General features: G+C 40.8%; 1 protein-coding gene across 1 annotated transcript in view; it reads left to right on the top strand.

Annotated features, from left to right (window-relative positions):
* Positions 1 to 18,891, top strand: part of MEP1B (meprin A subunit beta) — a 30,253-nt gene extending 11,362 nt beyond the window's left edge. The window contains exons 7-15 of the mRNA XM_086609309.1: positions 659 to 837; positions 2,304 to 2,522; positions 5,735 to 5,887; positions 6,656 to 6,871; positions 9,331 to 9,798; positions 11,094 to 11,273; positions 11,735 to 12,017; positions 15,700 to 15,901; positions 18,724 to 18,891. Coding sequence (XP_086465435.1) covers positions 659 to 837; positions 2,304 to 2,522; positions 5,735 to 5,887; positions 6,656 to 6,871; positions 9,331 to 9,798; positions 11,094 to 11,273; positions 11,735 to 12,017; positions 15,700 to 15,901; positions 18,724 to 18,891 — 2,068 coding nt within the window. The remainder of the gene's footprint in view (positions 1 to 658; positions 838 to 2,303; positions 2,523 to 5,734; positions 5,888 to 6,655; positions 6,872 to 9,330; positions 9,799 to 11,093; positions 11,274 to 11,734; positions 12,018 to 15,699; positions 15,902 to 18,723) is intronic.
* The last annotated feature ends 592 nt before the right edge of the window (positions 18,892 to 19,483 follow it).

A 19,483-nucleotide genomic window follows, 5' to 3' on the forward strand; every position in this document is an offset into this window, starting at 1 on the left:
ACATGGGGTGCCATTTTATTGGTTTGTGCAGATAGCTCACTGAATTTTTTTATTCTTTAGTAAAAACTTCCAGCACAGCTGTGGTTTTGCTCTTCCTTGTAAGCATGTGTGAGCAGCAAGTGCTAGAGCACTCACAAATGTGCAGCAACTCACAAATAACTAGAAAGAAAAGAGCTTGTGAAGAGCACTGCCAAATGTGCCAACCTTTCAGAAGGTAAACCTGGTTTACCTTACGATAGGGACAGGCTCAAAGCGCAGTCACAGTCACATACGGCGGTCCAGCTAAAAATTGCTAAGTCACAGTAACTTAGTTGCTCTAAATCATGTGTCCATAGCCTTCGATGTTTACCAGGGTACTGATGAAATCATGATCAGTTTTCTTCTGTCACAAATAGCTCAACATTTTTCTGCTAAAGAAAACCCATTAGAAACAGTAGAGGCAAAGCAAGGGAACTGCTTGTTCATCGAAACAGAACTAAATGTGAGATGAAAGGATTTGGTAAGGAACAGATCAATGAAAAAGTGCTCACAGTAGCAAAATGAAACTTCAGCTCTCAAGTTAAAACTGTACCTGTTGAACAGACCGATTCTGGAGTTTGCGTGGCATGGGAATGGTACGTATGTCATAGAGCCCTCTCTCATTTTATTTCAATGTTAGCTGCTGGTCCTATGTGGGAAATCGCCAAGTGGGGTTGCAGCAGCTCTCCATCGGAACCAGCTGTGACAGGATCGCAACGATCGAGCACGAGTTCCTGCATGCCCTGGGATTCTGGCACGAGCAGTCACGGTCCGACCGGGATGACTACGTGACCATCATGTGGGACAGGATTCTGACTGGTCAGTCATTCCCCTGCTTTTCCTTTCAGACTCTGGTGTTAGGGGACTTAAAAGGGAATATATTTTCCAACCATCCTTTGGTGGCCACACTATTCTTTCACCTGGACTTAGCTTTCAAAGCCAGCACATCAATAAATTAAATATCATGTGACATCTATTTGGGACAGAAAGCCTCATTTGTCATTGCTGTGGTTATTCCTCGTGCCACGGCAGTTCCCAGAGACCTCACTAGAGGTCTGAACCCTGTTATGTTACATCTTGTACAGCACAGCAACAGAAGAGAATAATTTAGTTTGTTTAAAGGAGTACTCTAAAAGCATTGTTACTCGGGGAGCCCTCAACAAAGCAAAAGTAATTGAAAAAAAAGTCCCACTCTGAAAAACCCGGTGTGACCAAAGCCAGTAGAAAATCTCCGGTGAAAACACTGGTGGATTCCCCTGGTGCAGGTAACAGAGCTGAGGCAGCAGAGAGTGCGGAGAGGGTGTGCAGACAAGAGGGACCTCTTCAGAGTCTGCATCGCACGAGTATTTACTTCAGCGATGCAGCTTGTGGATGTAAGTGTTGGTGTATTTGGCATGATTCCGAGAGCTGGCACAGAGTTCCTCGGGACTCTGCTCGGTGTCTGCCTCTTCAGCTTGCCGTCGTCCTCTGTGACTTTCAGGCAGTTCAAAAAGTTATATACACAAACATGATGCTTTCCTGACACAGGTACACACAGAAGACTGAAAAAGCAGATAATGATTAAATCTAATGCATTCTTATTTAGTTGTGATCAATAGTCAGGTGCATATGCAAGTATATATTACAGAAAATGACTTAGACTCTGTTATTTGATTTCCCTTATATTTTGCTGACTCTTTAATGACAAGTTGCGCTATTGTTAGCCATTGGAAGCCTCTGCAGCTTTTTCACTCTGACCAGAATATAGTTACTGTATTTTGATTAACTTAAAACATTTAAAACTTTGCCTTCCATTAGGTAGTTTGTAATGTTTTTTTTCTCCAGAAAACAGTTAAGTTAAATTCTGGAGGCTTACCTGATGACAACTCTAACTTGTTAATTGCAAGCTAAAATGACCAGTAATTAAACATCAGAGAATACAGATTAGAAACTGGGAGGCAATACAGTTGCAAATTGCATTAATTTGAATACTGGAACAGTATTTCCACTTTTGGGTATCACAAGCCCATCAAAGTTTACGGGTAGTTTCATGGGGAAAAGATTTCTGGTAGCAAAAATCTTTTCTTCATTCCGCAGAAGTCATCATGTTATGTTCCAGTGGTTGAAGGAGAAAGGTAAATAACTCTAGACTAGAAATCAAATAGTTTTACAGAGTAAATACAAGCAAATGACTACAAAAAAAAATACTTGGGGATCTGATGGATTCTCTGTCACTTCAAGCCTATATGTCAAAACTTGGTCGTCTTGGGCAACAAACAATCTTTCATTTTATTTTTCCCATTTAGGTAGGGAGAATAATTTTGTAAAATATGATGATGAAACATCTGACTCCCTGAATGTTCCCTATGACTATACCTCCGTGATGCACTATAGCCAAACTGCATTCAGGAATGGAACTGAACCCACCATTGTCACTAACATACCAGATTTCATGAACATAATAGGACAGCGAATGGATTTCAGTGATTACGATCTCCAGAAACTGAATCGACTGTACAACTGCTGTAAGTCTCTCAATATCTTTTAAACATTTTATGTCTGGTATTTCAGAGAAATGAGGGTGATACATACACGCTGGACTCAACAAGGCCCAAGTGGAAGAGGTGCTAATATATTTGGAGAAGTGAATTGTATTAAAACCACCAGAAGTAACGGTACAGCTAGAAATAGCATAACTCTCCTGCACAAACACTGCTGTGTAGCAGAGTTTTCGGTGCAATTTTATCTGACCTTTAGTTAAAAAACAGCTTCACTCAGCAGCTGATTTTTGTTCATCCCTTGGGTGGCTGTTTAAAATGTGTGCTTCTGCACAAAGCTTTTTTGGTTTTTCCCCCCCATTATTCCACGGCTGTTGCTCAGACACTATAAAGAAATTAGTATCTTTGCTATGGCTATCGCATCTATCCCACTCTCGTGCAATCTGTGATGCAGAGTGTGTGTTCGTGCAAATAGGGTACATTTGCTGTTAAGATGAAAATGCAAGCTTTTTACATTTTTATTTTTTAATTTCAAACCCAATCTCTTACAAAAGCAGTCAAAAGAGTTATTTTGTTCACCCATGATTTATTTTAGAAAGTTGTGTGAAAGTAAGAGACAGAGAAATATAGATAATTCTATTACCAAAGTGTAATATAGTTCTGTAATTGTGATTGCATCAAACGCACCCTGGCACTCAGATGAAAACTCTTCCTTCACTTCCTCTGCAGCCCAGGTAGCGCGTACTGGTTTGCATTTGTATTTTAAATCTCATTCTACAGATACCTTAGATAATAATTAGACTGTTTTATTAAACCAGTGCATTTTTATGAGCATATGATTCTGATGAAAATATTACTGTTCACATAGGTCTAACCTGAACACACACTTACATGTGACCTTGGCTTCCAGCACTTGGCACACAGTCAATTAGGTCTTACAGAAGCGCTTAAAGCAAAGGATGTCTTTAACAGTGGATGAGGTCCTTCCTCCCCTTCATTAATCTTATATACTTTCCTTCATTCTCTTCCATTAGATAAATATTTCATGACATTTAAACTTTGTTCTTAACCCACAGGCACATTCCCTGAGTGAAGTAAGTCCCAACTATGTTGAAATCAGTGACAAAACTGCCACCACCTTCAGTGCAATCAGGATCTGCCCTTCTCCCCAGTCTGTCCTTGGGATTTGTACAATGTGCACATGTCATTGCGTGGAGTTTAGTTGCCAGATCAGCCTAACCCATGACAGCACAATATTCGCAGAGCCATGAGTGGCCTTCACATCACCTACCGTTTGCCTAAGTGACCGCTGTGCCGGGGAGGACGGGTACTCCACAGGTCCAAGCCCTTGCCCACCCAGCTGATAGACTGATTCTTTCAGGTTAGACAGAAGATGGAGAATGTCAGACATGGCTGGAATGGCAGATGTTCTCCTAGAGGAATCAAAAGATTACTTCTGCTGCGGAACAGAACTTAAGGAAAAGTTTAAGCTGAATTTCTGCTAAAGGCCTGTGTGGTTAGGAAATTACATTTAAAATGAAAACTTGGTTTTTAAGTTGAAAAGAAATAACCCACAGCATAAGAAATCCTGACTGATACTTTAGTGCTGTTCGTCGGGACATAATGATAATGGTAGATTTTAGTCTGCTTTTCCCTTCTAGCCTATTACTTAATAGAACTGACCACGAGGTTTCCCTCAGCGACTGGATGCTAAGACTCAGCATTCATCTCTCATGTATTTTCGTCCAAGTCCAGCCTGTCCTTACATACCAACAAAGTGTCTGGCTTTTGGTGCAGGAGTTCAAAATCCTCCTCAAATATTGTCCCCTTCCCCTATCTCATTAATTAATCTAAGAGATACATTGTAAGCTGTTTGGTCTTGCTTTCCTCTATTCCTGTTGTTCAGGTCATCACACCATGCTAACCATCACTTTCTAATTAAGGTAGTTAGATTAGGCCGCTGCTTCCCTGTTTGGGCAAATTGATTTTTTATTTTATTTTTTTTTTTTTTTTATTTCAAAGAGTACTTTTATCTAATAAGCTTCCATTTTTGCTTACTTTCTCTTTGACACCCTAGCTGTTTTTTTTTCTTTCTCCTGCAATCAGTATAACATTTACTATGAAAATATTTTCTTGGTTTCTGTAACATCATACCAATACTGTATCTTTAAAGGTATCAGTCATACAACGCTTCTGATAGTCTTGCAACCTCTAGAGGATTGTTAGCTTTCTATGTGGACAGCACAAAACATCTCAGCAGTACAACTGATTTGACAGCAGTTCATACCTAAGTGCTTCCCTGAGCTATGGCCTAAGTGAAGCATTTGGCGTGCCATTGAGGTTGATCTTTCTGACACTCAAGGTCCTTTTTGTGTTGCAATGAAACCTTTAAACATGCCACAATATTTTATACATAGTTTGAAAAGCAATTATCATGAAGCATTTTTTAACTTTGTTGTTTTTGAATATTGGCCAGTGTTACACAGAGCTCAGACATGGCACGGTGAGAAACAAACCTAAGAATAGGGATAAACCTGGACTATGTCTTCCCCCATCCATCCAGGGTTTGCTTTAGCCAAAGACCACATTTCATACAGCATTTTCCCTTTCCTATTCAACTGCAAAGTCTTCCTTCACTTAATTTTTCCTTCACAATTTTTGTATGAAGGACATCTTAAAAATTTGTATGACGAAATATCTGCTGGTCTCAAATGTAGCTTCGCTAAATGGTTTTTTCCATTCAGCATTTTGAAAACCAAGGTTTGCCCATTGCAGTGAAATAACTTCTGCCCTACTATATGACAAAATAAGCACTCCAGTTGATGAATTAGTGAACTTTTATCAAAATCTGTGGCCATATGTGGACTGGCCTAAAGAAAGCAGAGGAATGAAGGGGAAGTCTCAGACTTTTGGCTGTGTGAGGGTTGGTGGGTCAAGGCTGGTATTAACTTTTCTTTTGTAAATAAAAGATGTGATATGATAGTTAGCTGGCACCCTCCTGTGCCTGCTAAGTGCTCAGAGTGGTCCTGATGACATCTTATTAATGTCAATGTAAATCGCCAAATGCTTTCAGTTCCTAAACATTGTACCTATGTATGTTGATGGTATTTGAAGCCACTGATTTTTTTTTTTTCACTTTTCAGTCTTTCTCTACTCTCGGCTTTGGACATTAAGAATTAAAATGTATGCTGTGTAACAGAGATTCACAACTTTTTTTTTGTTTTGTTTTAATCTTGTAGCCTCCTCCCTGAGTTTCATGGACACGTGCAGTTTTGAACTTGAAAATATATGTGGCATGATTCAAAGTTCAGATGATAACAGTGATTGGCAGCGTTTGTCTCAGGTTCCTGCTGGGCCAAATACTGATCATACTAATATGGGAGAATGCGAAGGTATGAGAAAAGACTGTTCTTATCTCTCTGGGAAGTATTATCTGCAGAGGCATGTGAACTGACTTCGATCTTGGCCTTGTTATCTGTTTATTTGTTAACAAATTACAGTTTATTTTTTAACTAAGTAACATAAGTCTACATACTTAGGGACATCATGTGATAGGTTTGATTTCCTGCTTGTTTGAGAAGATGGAATGTTTTTATCTCTTTTGATCTGTTTTCTAGTCTTAGTGTCACATCGTGACATGAGAGCTATATAACATGTTTTAACTGATGGTAAAGACACACCAGAAAGACTACTGCTTTTCTGAATAATTGCTCAAGAAGTCTTTGGAAAGGATTGGGATTTAAAAGTTATATACATTATCAGGGCTAAGGTGAATAGTTCGTTGAGAATATAGTTGTTTCTGAACCTGTCAGAGAAAACTTCATGAGTTCAGATGCTTAAACCAATCCTCCAGAGAGAAAGTCTGGTTAAAGTCTGGTTAAGACTGGCACTGGTTAAAGAGTAAAAGCCTATGCTTTTGAGTACAAATTGCTAGACACCCAAATGAGGAAAAAAATTGAAAGAAGAACAGTTCCACCTCTGGGGAATGTGAACAGGCAACAGTCCTCTGTCTGAAGATTTGCACAGGATCTAGCTTACCCTGATCCTGACTTGACCATGTCTTCTAGCGGTATTACAGTACAGTGTTAAGAATACAGGTGCACCACGAAAATGTTGTTTTCTCTCTTATCTACCGTTCATTTCTCATTGACTTCTGACAGATTCTGGCTACTTCATGCATTTCAACACCAGCTCTGGAGCAGAGGGAAGCACAGCTATGCTAGAGAGCCGAATTCTGTATCCCAAAAGGGGCTTTCAGTGCTTGCAATTCTATTTCTATAACAGCGGTAATGAAAGCGACCAGCTGTACGTCTGGGTCAAGGAGTACACTTCAGACGATTCGAATGGTACTTTGAGACTCATTGAAGAGATAAAAGGTATGGAATAAAATTGCATTTTGGTTTAATCTATACTCAATATCCTTTTCAAAGCACTGGGGGAAAATATTGTAGTGAAGTGACTCATCTCCTAGAGTTATTCTTTGGCTTTGTCTCTAACTAAGTATTTGGTTCTCTGCTGGTGAAATTATACTTGATGGATCCTCAGTCAGTCATTTTCCTATAATGTAATCAATTACCACTAATTACAAAGTCTTGCATTATCAACATAGTTTTCTCACCAAAATAGCTGAAATTCCATGAACAGTCATTTTGACTGTTACAGAATTTCTGGTATCAATAGCAACAGATGAAGTTGGCTATTAGAGTAAATTACAATGAATAAGAAAGTAATAATAAAGAAATAGAAAACATAAGTGTCCTGTAATACCTAACGTACCCATTTAAAAAAGATAAATAAATTTTAACTTTCTTTTTAAACAAATTTTGAAGATACTTAACTAAAATATGTGGGCAGCAGATCATGGTTTGAGTTGTAGTTTGAAGAAAATAAAGTTCTTGTGGTTTTAAGAGCCTGTGGCCTACAGGATGAGCATCTGAGTTCAGTTTAACAAAAAGAGCTCTTTAAGCTAGAATTGCCAAAGTCCCCTTATGATTAAATTACTTTCTCAAATATGTGACTATTACTTGGTCTCCATTACAGCTGCAACTAGTCCAATCTTCTGGTTACATAAAAGTCTGAGAAAGTTCTTTTACAAAATAGGTATCAAGTCTGCTTCTTCTGCCTCATTTTGTCCCTTTAGGCTCAGCTACTGCTCATGCCTGTTTTTCTTTTTTACACTCTTTTCTTCGCCCTGATGCTTCCATCATCCCTGTGTGCAATCAGGAATCATATAAGTGAATATAAGTGTCGAGGCTGCTAAGGCAGACATAAATTTCAGATCAGTCTGAGCCTCCAAACTCTTTCAAACCCTACTTTGAAGCCAGGATTAATTTCTCCACACTTCAGCCTTCTTCACAAATAGTCTTTCATGCATATTAGGTCCCATCTTGCATTGCCTCTTTCTCATGTCCAAATTTCCTTTTAATTCTCTTATCTGATATGTGTGTCCAAATGACACACTACGTTGACAAACAATCTCTGGTAAAACTTTCAGGAATGGTTTAAGATCATTTTTTTCCCCCTAAGCTATCTCACTTCTCTCACGTGAGAAGTTACCCTCACCAACACAGACTGGAAGAAATGACACTACAGTCCTTTCCAGCCATGATCTGACAACTTGACTGAGCTGCTCATGGGTTTGCACTGAACCACCACACTTGAGAGGCTGAGGGACAAGCCCTGAACCTTTTCTGCTGGTCTGCAGCATCTGTGGCTACCTTCAGCAGGGAGCAGGGGAGGTGGTGGAAGTGGGACATTTTACAGCACAGTAGCTGGTCCACTCATAGAACATGAGCCAGAAACCCCAGTCTTGCATATAATCTGTGCAGTTCAAAAAATCTTTAGTTAATGCAGAAGGCAATTTAATGGAAAACAGTGGAGTGCTTTTGTTCTTGTTTCTGGGTTTATTTTTTCCCCTCTTAATTATAATGGTAATGAAAAATGGCAAAAAATTAAGACTCGTATCTGAGATCCATTGTGCTGTGCTTAGAATGCTGAGGAGAGTGAAGCATGAGTTCTGCACCTGGGATTGGCACTCTTTATTCCATAAATGCAGCTGAAAGTCTGGTCTTCTGTGCAGGTGAACATAAACCAGACAGCAAAAGAAACTGTTTTGCTTCACGTACAGCTAACAAAGGATGTCCTACTTTCACTTGCCTTACAAGGCCCATGTGCAGAGGTCTTTGCTTTTGCACACGCTGCTCTTGGAGTCAAGTGGAATTTGCTGGTGCAGGCACTTTCAGGTGCAACATCAGACTCGCACTGAGGTTTTATCATGTGAAGTGGATTTTGCAAATGACTGGCTTTTGTTTGAACTTAGTACCATTAATCATTCGATGGGTGGATAGCACTTCTGCATAGGCAAACTTTCGATGAGCCATTTAAATGTACAAAAAGAATTGAATGAACCAATCTTGTTAGTTCTAGGCTCCCAGAATCCTCTGTAGCATTTTAGGTTGAGACATGTTGCTATTCAGTTATTTGAACATAACTTGCTCTGATTTTTTTTCTTTTTAATAATACAGGTGTCAGCCATCTTTGTGCATTTAATTATCGCAACATTTGGACTAATTTAATGCCATTTTCTGTAAAAATATAGAAGAAAAAGTAGTCTTAAAAACCATTAACACTGTTTTCACTCAAATTAAAGAGTTGCTATGCATATTAAATCTGTTGAAAAACTGAATTGAGAAAATATGATCTTACACAGAAAAGTAACATCACGTCAGTGCCAGTGGAACTGAGAAATTCTTACGCAGTGTTGGTTTACGGTCCATGGACCCGTGTAGTGTTCGACTGTACTGCTTACTCAGAAATCCCTACCCTTGTTTTTCAGGTTCACCTGCGAGTTACTGGCAGCTCCATCATGTTTCTTTGAATGTCACGAGTAAATTCCGAGTTGTGTTTCAAGGTGTGAGAGGAAGCGGCTTATCAAATGGAGGCCTCTCTATTGACGACATCAACTTGTCAGAAACTCAGTGTCCCCACCACGTCTGGCATATCAGAAATTTCACATATCTCCTTGACACAAGCCCAGCAGGGACAGGAGGAAGAATATACAGTCCACCTTTTTACTCTAGTACAGGATATGCTTTTCAGATCAGCTTGTATGTAAATGGTACTGCCGATAACCCATTTTATTTAGCAATGTACTTGTACTTGATTTCTGGAGCAAATGATGATCAGTTGGAGTGGCCCTGTGCGTGGCAACAAGGTACCGTGATTCTGCTCGACCAGCATCCTGATGTTCGCCGACGGATGTCAAACCAAAGAAGTGTAACAACCGACCCCCAGCAATTATTAGGTTAGTTAAAAATCAGACGTGCTATCCAGTGCGTTCAATACAGAGTCAAAAGACAAGGAGTCAAATTTTCTCTTTGTGTAAATTCATGCAGCTTCTGGAATGTTTCCTTTGCTTGCAGCAACAGTATAACTGATCCACAGACAAGTAAAAAATGAACGTACAAGTAGGTTAAGCTGGGACACTGGATTTCAAGGTTGATTTGCATAAGGAACAGGTGGATGATCCACTCCCAAAATTTCTTTCATGTGCTCTGTTAAAATGCATTTATATCTGCTTTAATGACAATGTAAGTTTTCCAGAAGGCTTGAAAAGAAAAACACTGAATTAACAATGCACAGAGTTCATACAAGATGAAAGTGCAGCTATGAAACAAATCCCCTCCCTCCTTGTAAAAGGTACAGTGGTGTCAGCGCAAAACTCCAGATGGACAAAGTACTGATTCATATTACATATGAAGGTTCAAGGTATGAGAAGATAAGGAGCAGTTATCCACAATAACTTAGAAAGGAGGCAATTGAGGTAAAGATGTAACTGAGAAATGGTAGGAATCTTTATAAAGAGAAAAACCATCATCAATCTTTAACCAATTCATTATTGGTTGAAGATTGGATTTAAGCTAAAATGACTTTCTGCATTGATATAATGGTTTTGCCAAAAGAAACCACGTCCAGCACTGAATTAGTTTCCTGAGCTTTCAGATGGTAACATTAGTGAAGAAAGGCAAAAAATGTCTAAATCACAGTATTATTTAAAAAATTTATCATTTATATTCATGTTGTTTAAGTACCCTTTGTCCTACATCCACATCAAGAGACGATCTTTTTTGAGAAGCACTGAATTAATTCATTTTACAGACGATTCATGTGCTACTCATCTTCTTGTCCTCTACAGTTTAAAAGAACTAAAAATAAATATAACAGGTTTTCAACTAGCTCTCCAATAACCTCATCTCCAGCAGGCTCTTATCTCAACACCTTAGGCTAAACCAAGCCATTGAAGATCTCCGTTGCCTTGTGCATCTCATCAGTGTGGAGTCCCAGGTAAAAGATCTGCAGATATTGTAGGCAGGTTCAACATTGCTCATACTCCTTGAGTTACAGGTAATTTGTCTTTTCCATTTTCATGATATCCATGAGCAACTAAGCAGAAGCAGGCAAAGTAGGATGCAGGATGTCTTGGTTGTTGAGAGAAGCCTCAGTACTACTTCGCAGCAAAGATTGTTTGAGAAGGGGACCCTATTAGGAAAGAAATCCAGAATGGTGCCATGCTCACATTCAGTTAATTTTTTTTTCCAGATTCCTCAACTTATTTTTGGGATAGGCCAGATAAAGTGGGATCCACAGCAACTTTTCCCAACGGAACTACATTCATGAGAGGTCCGGGAAGTGGAACGAGTGCATTCTTAACTCATCAGAGACTTAGAAGCCGCGACTTTATTAAAGAAGACAGTGTTTATATTCTTTTAACAATGGAAGGTATGTAAACATTGATGATAGCAGATATTCTTTATAATACAGTAAATACAGAGAGTCACATACTTACTAAGTCGCTAGTGCTGTAGATATAAATACACGACGTACTTTGCAAATGAGCAGTTTTGGAACTATGCATGTATCTAATGTCAAATCATATGTTTGAATAAATTTGTGGATAGGTACATGCACTATATAATTCTTCTATCTCATAAGAAGTTGCATAAAATGATGTTAATCCTATGAAAATTATTTTGAATAGAGTACTTTGAATAAAATCATCTGTTTCTGAAAAAATCTAGAGGATATTTCCGAAATAATCATTCTCCTCAAAGGTAAAAAGACTATTTCTCCATTATGCCTGTGGACAGGCTCTTTGCTCTTTACTATTAGAACTTATCATCAGTATAAGAGGAAAAATAACATGAAGTAAAGACCTTATTTTTTGTGTTTTTATCATGCAGATATATCAGATCTACTATCAACTGAGCCAAGTGTTTCACCCACCTTTGTTACGAATACATCCAGTGCCAATACCATCGGACCTACCTCTAGCGTCACTGCCACCACTAAGCCCACCATCACCACCCAACCTACGACGAGGTCTACCACCACCACAACCACCATCACAACAGCCTCTGTCACCCTGACTGAAGAGCCAGAGACAGAGGTTCCTGATTTGTGCTCAGACAACCCTTGTGAAAATGATGGTGTCTGTGTTATTCTAGATGGAGAACAAGTGTGCAGGTAACTGCCTTTATTCACTCTCAAATGCAATTTTAGGATGAGTAATGAAAGTCTCTAGTAGAATAAATCTTTGTTCCTAATGAAAGGAAAGACAGACTATGACTGATTAAGGCAAATATTTCCAACTGCTATTGCAAGACTAAACTTTTATGACCAGTTTGGGCAGCAAAGCCCCTAACTTCAGCATTTGACCATTTTGAAATACTCTGCTTGACTTCCCTGTAAATTATATTTTAAACATGTTTATCATTTTCAGTAATGTATTAGTCCAATGTTATAAAATCGACTGTGCATCTTCATAGAAGTCTCTAAAGCAAAGTTTAGAAGAGTTAAATATAAATGCAATTGAAACAAAAGAACATTTATATAAATAGAAAAGTTGTTTAATACTTCTCAGGGAGGAAGCCTCATAGACATTATTTTAGAATTTGATTCAGAAATATTGTGCAGTGTTAATTATGAACATGAATTACCAAAGTGTAGTTGCTTGCCTTTGGAACCAGAGATGAAGGCTGAGGACTGAAAAGATTGTTTGCCTGCAAGAAAATTGATATCAACTTCTACTTAATTCTCTGTGGATATGTTTATGTAACTCACCTGGATGGTCAGAATTGTTCCAGCTCTCAAACCAACTCTAAGGCTGAAGATAGTAACCTTATGTGATGTTGTGCCAGGGCAGGTAGACTTGGGGAGTACTGTGAGGCAAACATCTAAAAGCCAAGAGCAACGAGAGTCAGGATGACTCATTAAGTGTTATATCTCCCCATTTAGAAACCTTTTAAAAAACGATTCTTGTACAACCCACCAGAAGCAGGTCACAAATATGAGTAAATGTCAAGAAGTTGTTCCAAGAAGACAAAAAAACCCCTTATGCTGAATGTTATGCCTGATTTCCAAATTATGGAAAGAAAACATTTATTCTCTGACATCTCTGGACTATTTGAAGCTCTAGTGCCTGTGTGACCTACTTTCCATTCTAGAGAAGTGTGTGACTAGCAGTCAATTTCCGCTCCTATTTTTTATTGGGAAACAAGGTGGGATGTGATACATAACTCTTTTTAAGCCAGATCACATGAAGTCACCCAACAGTCAGTATCCTTACAGCACACTGTGAACAGACTCATTTTCAGGGTTGAATGTATAGTTCTGAATAAATGATTTAGACAGGAACTAGAAAAACAATACATAAGGAACAGCCAGACTTAGAAAGGCAGGGGCAGGTGTGCACTCAGCAGTACTGCGCATGCATTTTTTTCAGTTACCATCGAGAACCTCACATGCTCACTATAAAATATTTTGGAGCTAATGCTGATAGTTTTGCTGGATAAGGTGAAGGAATCAAGGCCTGGTGGTTGTTTTTAATTCTAAAATCAGACAACTACTAGGATGTTAATTTCTTTTCTTACCTTCTTCTTGGGGGAGAGCAGAGGCAGCTTGTACAAATTGTTTAAATTTGAAAATAAGCTCCTTCTGGCAATGACAAGGTCTGATCAGAACGTATCACATCTACTAGTGAAGAAGTACTGAGCAGGGAAAGGGGAATGTGGTGGGAACATCTTTGGCTTGCTCAGTCCTAGAAGTGGGGAATTCATGCACCTAAGTTTTGGTTCAACTGCTATCTGGTCAGTGACGCCTTGAGAGTCCAGCCTGTGCTCTCCACCTCATTTGTCTCATGGGTTCAAACTGCTGCCTAAGGTGAGCTGAGAAGTGAAAAAACTCAAAGAACACGTGAGGAAACAGGTGGAAGTTTTCTGGAGGGTGGTAAATGTGTCTTGATTGGATAGAAAAGACAGTGGAAAGCTTCTGGACCAGTTGCTCTAGTAGCTTATTCAACTTCTTCCTATAAAGGCTTTTTTTGAATTGACTGAGTGAAGAAGATAGAAGGGCTTTGTGTAAAAGCTGAGCATGACAAAAGGCAGAACTGCATCAGGATACAAGAGTGGAAGCAAGTATTATATGACCGTGGTCCTAGTGACAGGTATCAGCTTCATGAAGGAGAAAGTGAGTTTTCTATCAACAGAAGTGCTTCAAGGAAAAGGAAGCAGATAAGTGAATGGAGTGATCCAGAGGGCCGTTCTATTGATTGTAAAAGACGACTGTTCTGTAGCAGCAGCTCTATAGTTCATCTGCGGCCAAGCCTTGAGCAGTCAAAAGGATGGGGATGGTGCTTGGGTTTTCTGGCAAAGGCTATCTCTGAAGACATGACCTATAAAACAGTGAGAAGCTGAAAGACTCTCATGGTTCAGCCACGCGGCCACTCACTCACTCCTCCCCTTCGATGAGGTGGAGAGGAGAAAAATGTAACAAAAGCTCTGAGAGTCGAGACAAGAACACAGAGGAATCTCCCACCAACCATGACCCCAGGCAAAACAGCCTCAGCTTGGGGACAAATGAATTTAATTTGTTAACAGTTCTTTCAGAGAGGATAACAAGAAACAAAGCGAGATTGCAAAAACACCTTCTCCCCACCGGTCCCTTCTTCTGGGCTCTACCTCCTCCCTCAGCAGTGCAGGGGGATGGGGAATGGGGGGGTTGCAGGTGAGTTCATCGCAAGTTGTTTCTGCAACTCCTTTCCTAAAGGAGGAGGACTCCTTATGCTCTTTTCCTCTGCTCCAATGGATCCTCTCCTCACGAGACAGTCCACAGACTTCTCCAGCATGAGTCCTTCCCGCAGGATGCATTCCTTACCCATCAGATTGCTCCAGCACGGGCTCCTTCCCTGCAGAGTCACAGTTTCTTAGGCAGCTGTCACCTGCTCTGGTGTGGGGTTCTCCATGAGCTTCAGATGCCTCTCCACCTCGTCATCAGTCTCCAGCAGCTCACGGACACCATTCTCTATGACCTCCTTCAGACACAGGCGTCTCTGCTCCAGTATGGAGTTCTCCACGGGCTGTGGGTGGATCTTGACTCCACCGTTAATTTCCATGGGTGGCAGAGGGGCCGCTGCTGTCTCACCGCGGGCTGCAGGGGAATCCCAGCTTGAGCACACCTCCTCCCGCTTCATCCTCACTGACCATGGTGTCTGTGTAGTCATTTCTCTCGGGCCTCAGTCCTCTCTCCGCTGCAACCATGATGGGCTCAATGAACCTCATCAGTCCCAGCAGGATGAACTCCACCCAGCAGGATAGGCACCCCGGGAGTGGGACGCTTTGGAGCTCTCCAAGCTGCGCTGCTGTGGCCATCTCCAGTCAGGTGGCAGCGGCCCAGCACAGGCAGCCATCTGCCCAGGAGGCCAGGGGGCAACACTCTGTCTCACCCCTCTCCTCAGCATAGGTCCAGCCCAGTTCAGGGTCCTTTGACCCCATCTTAAATAGGGCGTTTGCAGAGGCACCGATTGGCTCAGCCCTGACCTGAGGGGAGGGGGGTCCGACCTGGCCAGACACTGGTCCAACCTGTTTTGGAGCTGGGAAAGCTTCTCGCAGCTACTTATAGGGGCCATTTCTGCAGCCTCTTCCCTGCTACCAAAACCCCATCACGTAAACCCATCACAAAGACTCACATCCAGATGTGTAAGGAGAGCAGGCCGCTCAAGACAACTTTAAAATAGAAGTCCATCTTAAGATAACTTCATTATGCTTTGGGATATAGAAACAGTGCATCAGAGATGTCGTTTTTCTTAAGTAGCCCTTTTCATGCCTTTAATCTTTAGATAATACCTCACATTTGTTCTTTTACTTTCTAGATGTCCAGCAGGTGACAACTGGTGGTACATGGGAGAAAAGTGTGAAAAGAAAGGCTCAACTCAAGAAAATACTATAATAGCTGCTGCTTCAGCCATAGCTGTATTTGTTGTAATGCTTATTGTCACTATCACAACTGCAGTGTGCCTTAAAAAGAAATACAGCCAAGCAAAGAAAAATGAGGAGAGCCTGACTCTAGAAGTGGTAAGTATTTTGCCTCTTTCAACAAATATATATGTATGTATATACACACATCTCTCTCTCTCTACATATTTACTAAAAAGCAGACAATCAAATTCAGTAAGAAGTAAATTGCAAGATGTCACATTTTTGAAGTCATAAGACTCCAGTTTAGGAATTAAAGAGCTCTGTTACGTGCCACTAATTTATCAAGCACCAAAAAGCCGTTTCATTCAAAACTGTTCTCCTCCTCCACCTGCACCACTCTTACTGCCCTGATGACAGCCTACGTTAAGTGGGAGAGTGTGAACAAAGGGACTAATTTTCAATTTGTGACTAAACAATATCTTCTGCTTGGTAGACTTGTATTTCATCTATTACTGCATTTTCTACTAAAAATCTTCCCTCAAAACACCATGGTGCTAAAAACTCAACCCAAAATCTCAAAACAAAAAGCAAATTTAAAAATCAGTTTACCTGTTCAATGGTCATTTTTTATGCAAGGAACATAGCACCTATGAAAATGGTCACTTAAGGAGAATTAAAAGAAAACAGCAGGTGAAAACTATCTGAATGACTGGATCAGAAAGGCCACGTAGTGAGTAGAAGATATTTGGGCAGGTTTCAATAGAAAGTTTCATAAAGTCCCAGGGATCTGGTCTCTCAAACAGAGATTTAGTGTTGGAAATAATAAGAATGACATAGCCTAGAGGGACTCACAAAGCACGGGATAAATTTTGTAAGCAAACTGACGAGGAATGGCCTTCCAGAGAGCAGACTTCCATTTTGAATTTTGTCCTAGTATTCTTTATGCGATGTCCTGTTGAAGTGCAGTACCTTTGTGCAATGCCAGATACTTGACACTGTTACCTTATGACTTTCTAGTAAATTATTTTAGTTACTTTGTAAGTAACACTATTACATTACAGACATATTTCCCTTCCCTACACACTTTTGAGATGTGTTTTTTGTTTTGTTTTGTTTTGGTTTTTTTTTTTTTTTCCATGTAGAAGAAAACATCCTTCTGAAGATAAAGCAAACAAGCATCAAAGACACGAGATGAACATCACTGGAAAACCACAACTACGTCATTGTTCTTTTTCTATTACTTTTATCTGAGCCATTATGATAAAGGTTTGTGAAGTCTGGAAAATAATTCGTCATCTGGATAAAATATTGTGCTAAAGTCAGTGAACTATCTGACAGTGTTGTGTATTGCCATGCAACGGAGAAAGATGGAAATAGGTGATAAGGCATGCTTGCCCTGTGCTTTAAGTCTACCTGAACATGAAGAAAACATAAAACTGCATCCCAACATTCAATCAACACAGTGAAGTCAATGTCTGCTATCTTAGTGTGATACAGATGTCTATAATGAAAGGGAGCTGGACCCTGTAATCATGAGATACCCAGCAGTTCTAAGTCCTGCAACAGCTGTCAGTCAGTAGAGTGAGGGTATGTATGTGGAATGTGGGAGTGTCTGGTTCATTATTTGGTTGTGATCTACTCACTATAAAAGAAATAACGAATAACGAAGAAAGTGATAAATTAATCACACGGACACACGAACATTAATGAGGAAGTCACAACAGAGACAATAATGAGGACCCAGAAAGCTTCAGCCACTGATTGATGCATTAAAGGAATTACTCAGGCAGAGCCTTTAAGAATGTCAACCTGAACACAATTTTTAACTGACAGGAAGGAGGAAACATGACTAACATGAGTATTGTGGGATACTTGAGGCTGCTTGGCATATGGGCTATCAGAAGAGGCTTGTGGACTTACATTAAAATGACTATGGGATGTTTCGGGGAAGGGCCAAAGGATTCAAAGAAAAGGGGAAGGATCACAGTGGATCAGAGAGGAGTCAGTGTGGGAAAATGACACCAGCAACCGGAGAGACTGGACTGCAGGAGAGATCTGTGTGCCAATACCCAGAGGAGACCACAGGTCTTAGGGCTTGTGGGTCTAGCACACGGAGAAACTGGCATGAAAGAGTCTGTGCGCTGGTAACTGGGGGAACTGTGGGCTGCAGGGCTTGTAGGTCTAAACACCAGTGACTGGAGGGCCTGGGGATGTGTGTGTTGTACATGTGTTGAAAGGTCCAAGTGCCAGCAACTAGAGAAGAGGTCATGGGCACCAGGGCTGTAGGTCTTGGTGGCAGCAACTGGGGAGATTGGGTTGTATGTGGGTGTGTAAGAGGTCCAAGTGCTGGCAACTGGAGAGACCTGGGTGTGTTTATATTGCTTCAGTGAATTAAATCCTCTGTATGTGAATGTATAATTCACTAACAAACTTCAAGCTGGACTAGCTGATGAGTTGGAGGAAACATTTCCATATCTGGAGGACTCTGTCTGAGCCAGTGGTTGGAGTAAGGGAGCCCAGGGTCCAGGCATGGATATTAGGCAAACTGAGAGCCTGTGCTGATATTTAAGGGACCTGTGATTGTGGGAGTGCTTGTGCAATGAGTGTGTGATCGTATGCCTCTGTTTCACCAGCAAGCATCACATTGCTCTATCTGACGAGTAGGAGGTGACCTGCATACCAGTTAAAGGACTCCAGGTCCAGGCATGGATATTCAACAGCTTTAGAGGCCGTGCTAATATTCAAGGAGGCTGTGAATGTGGAGGTGTTTATGGATGTGGAGAATGAGGGGACATAATGTTTTCACCAGGGAACCTCCATTCTGATCAGCTGGAGAGACTGTCTGCACTTGAATGAGTTTGGGTAGCATTATAGGTGGGTGCTGCTACCCGCGCTGCTCTGTGGGTGTGCAGCAGCCTGTGCAGCCCGCCGCATAAGGATCCTCTCCGTGTGTACACGTATGTCTCTTGGATACATAGTCAACCTTGCTACAGGCCAGACCTGCAGACAGGAAAAGCAGCAGCTGCATCCCTGGGACTGGAATCGAGAGATCACCTGGGGGCAGTTCCTCGCTGGCCACATTGGCTGGGGAGAATGGATACCGGGTCTGCTGGATTTGGTGTCTCCTTAATACCCTTGACAAGTAAGACTACAATTCAGTGGGATTTGGAGACCAGAGTAGGCAAGGAAATTGGAGAAAAGCTAGAGGAAGCAAAGTGTACTTCCCTGAGGACACTTTGCAGAGGAAGATGGCAGTCACCATGGACACAGATCATCACATTTGCAGTGTTTTGGAGGGGGGGCTGCAAGAGACAGGAGTGCCAGTAATAGAAATGTCAGGTCACACCAGATGGTTGGTAGACTGGTATGTGAATATGTTCACATTTAAAGGTCAGCAGCTACTTTGAGTCCCTGGAATGGATGTTGATGATCATAACATTTGTCGTGTAATTTACCCTAACTCTGGGCAAGAGCAGTTCAAATGGAAGTCTGATGAGGGAACTAGTCTTCCTCTGAATGTTATTGCACAGCACAAAGCAACAAATGTCTATGGCTCTGTACCGACATTACATATGTAGTCCTCCTCTGATTAATATTCTCTGAAATGTAGTTATATTTAAAGCATTCATAGCTGGTTTTGTTAGCTTTTGTTGGAACCCAAAGATTCATGAAAACAGCCAGACAAAATTAACAAAGATTTGTCAGAGCTAACAAATATCCTGGATAGGAAGATACACT

Source organism: Tauraco erythrolophus, chromosome 3 (genome assembly GCF_009769465.1).
Source record: "Tauraco erythrolophus isolate bTauEry1 chromosome 3, bTauEry1.pri, whole genome shotgun sequence".
Classification (NCBI taxonomy): domain Eukaryota; kingdom Metazoa; phylum Chordata; class Aves; order Musophagiformes; family Musophagidae; genus Tauraco; species Tauraco erythrolophus.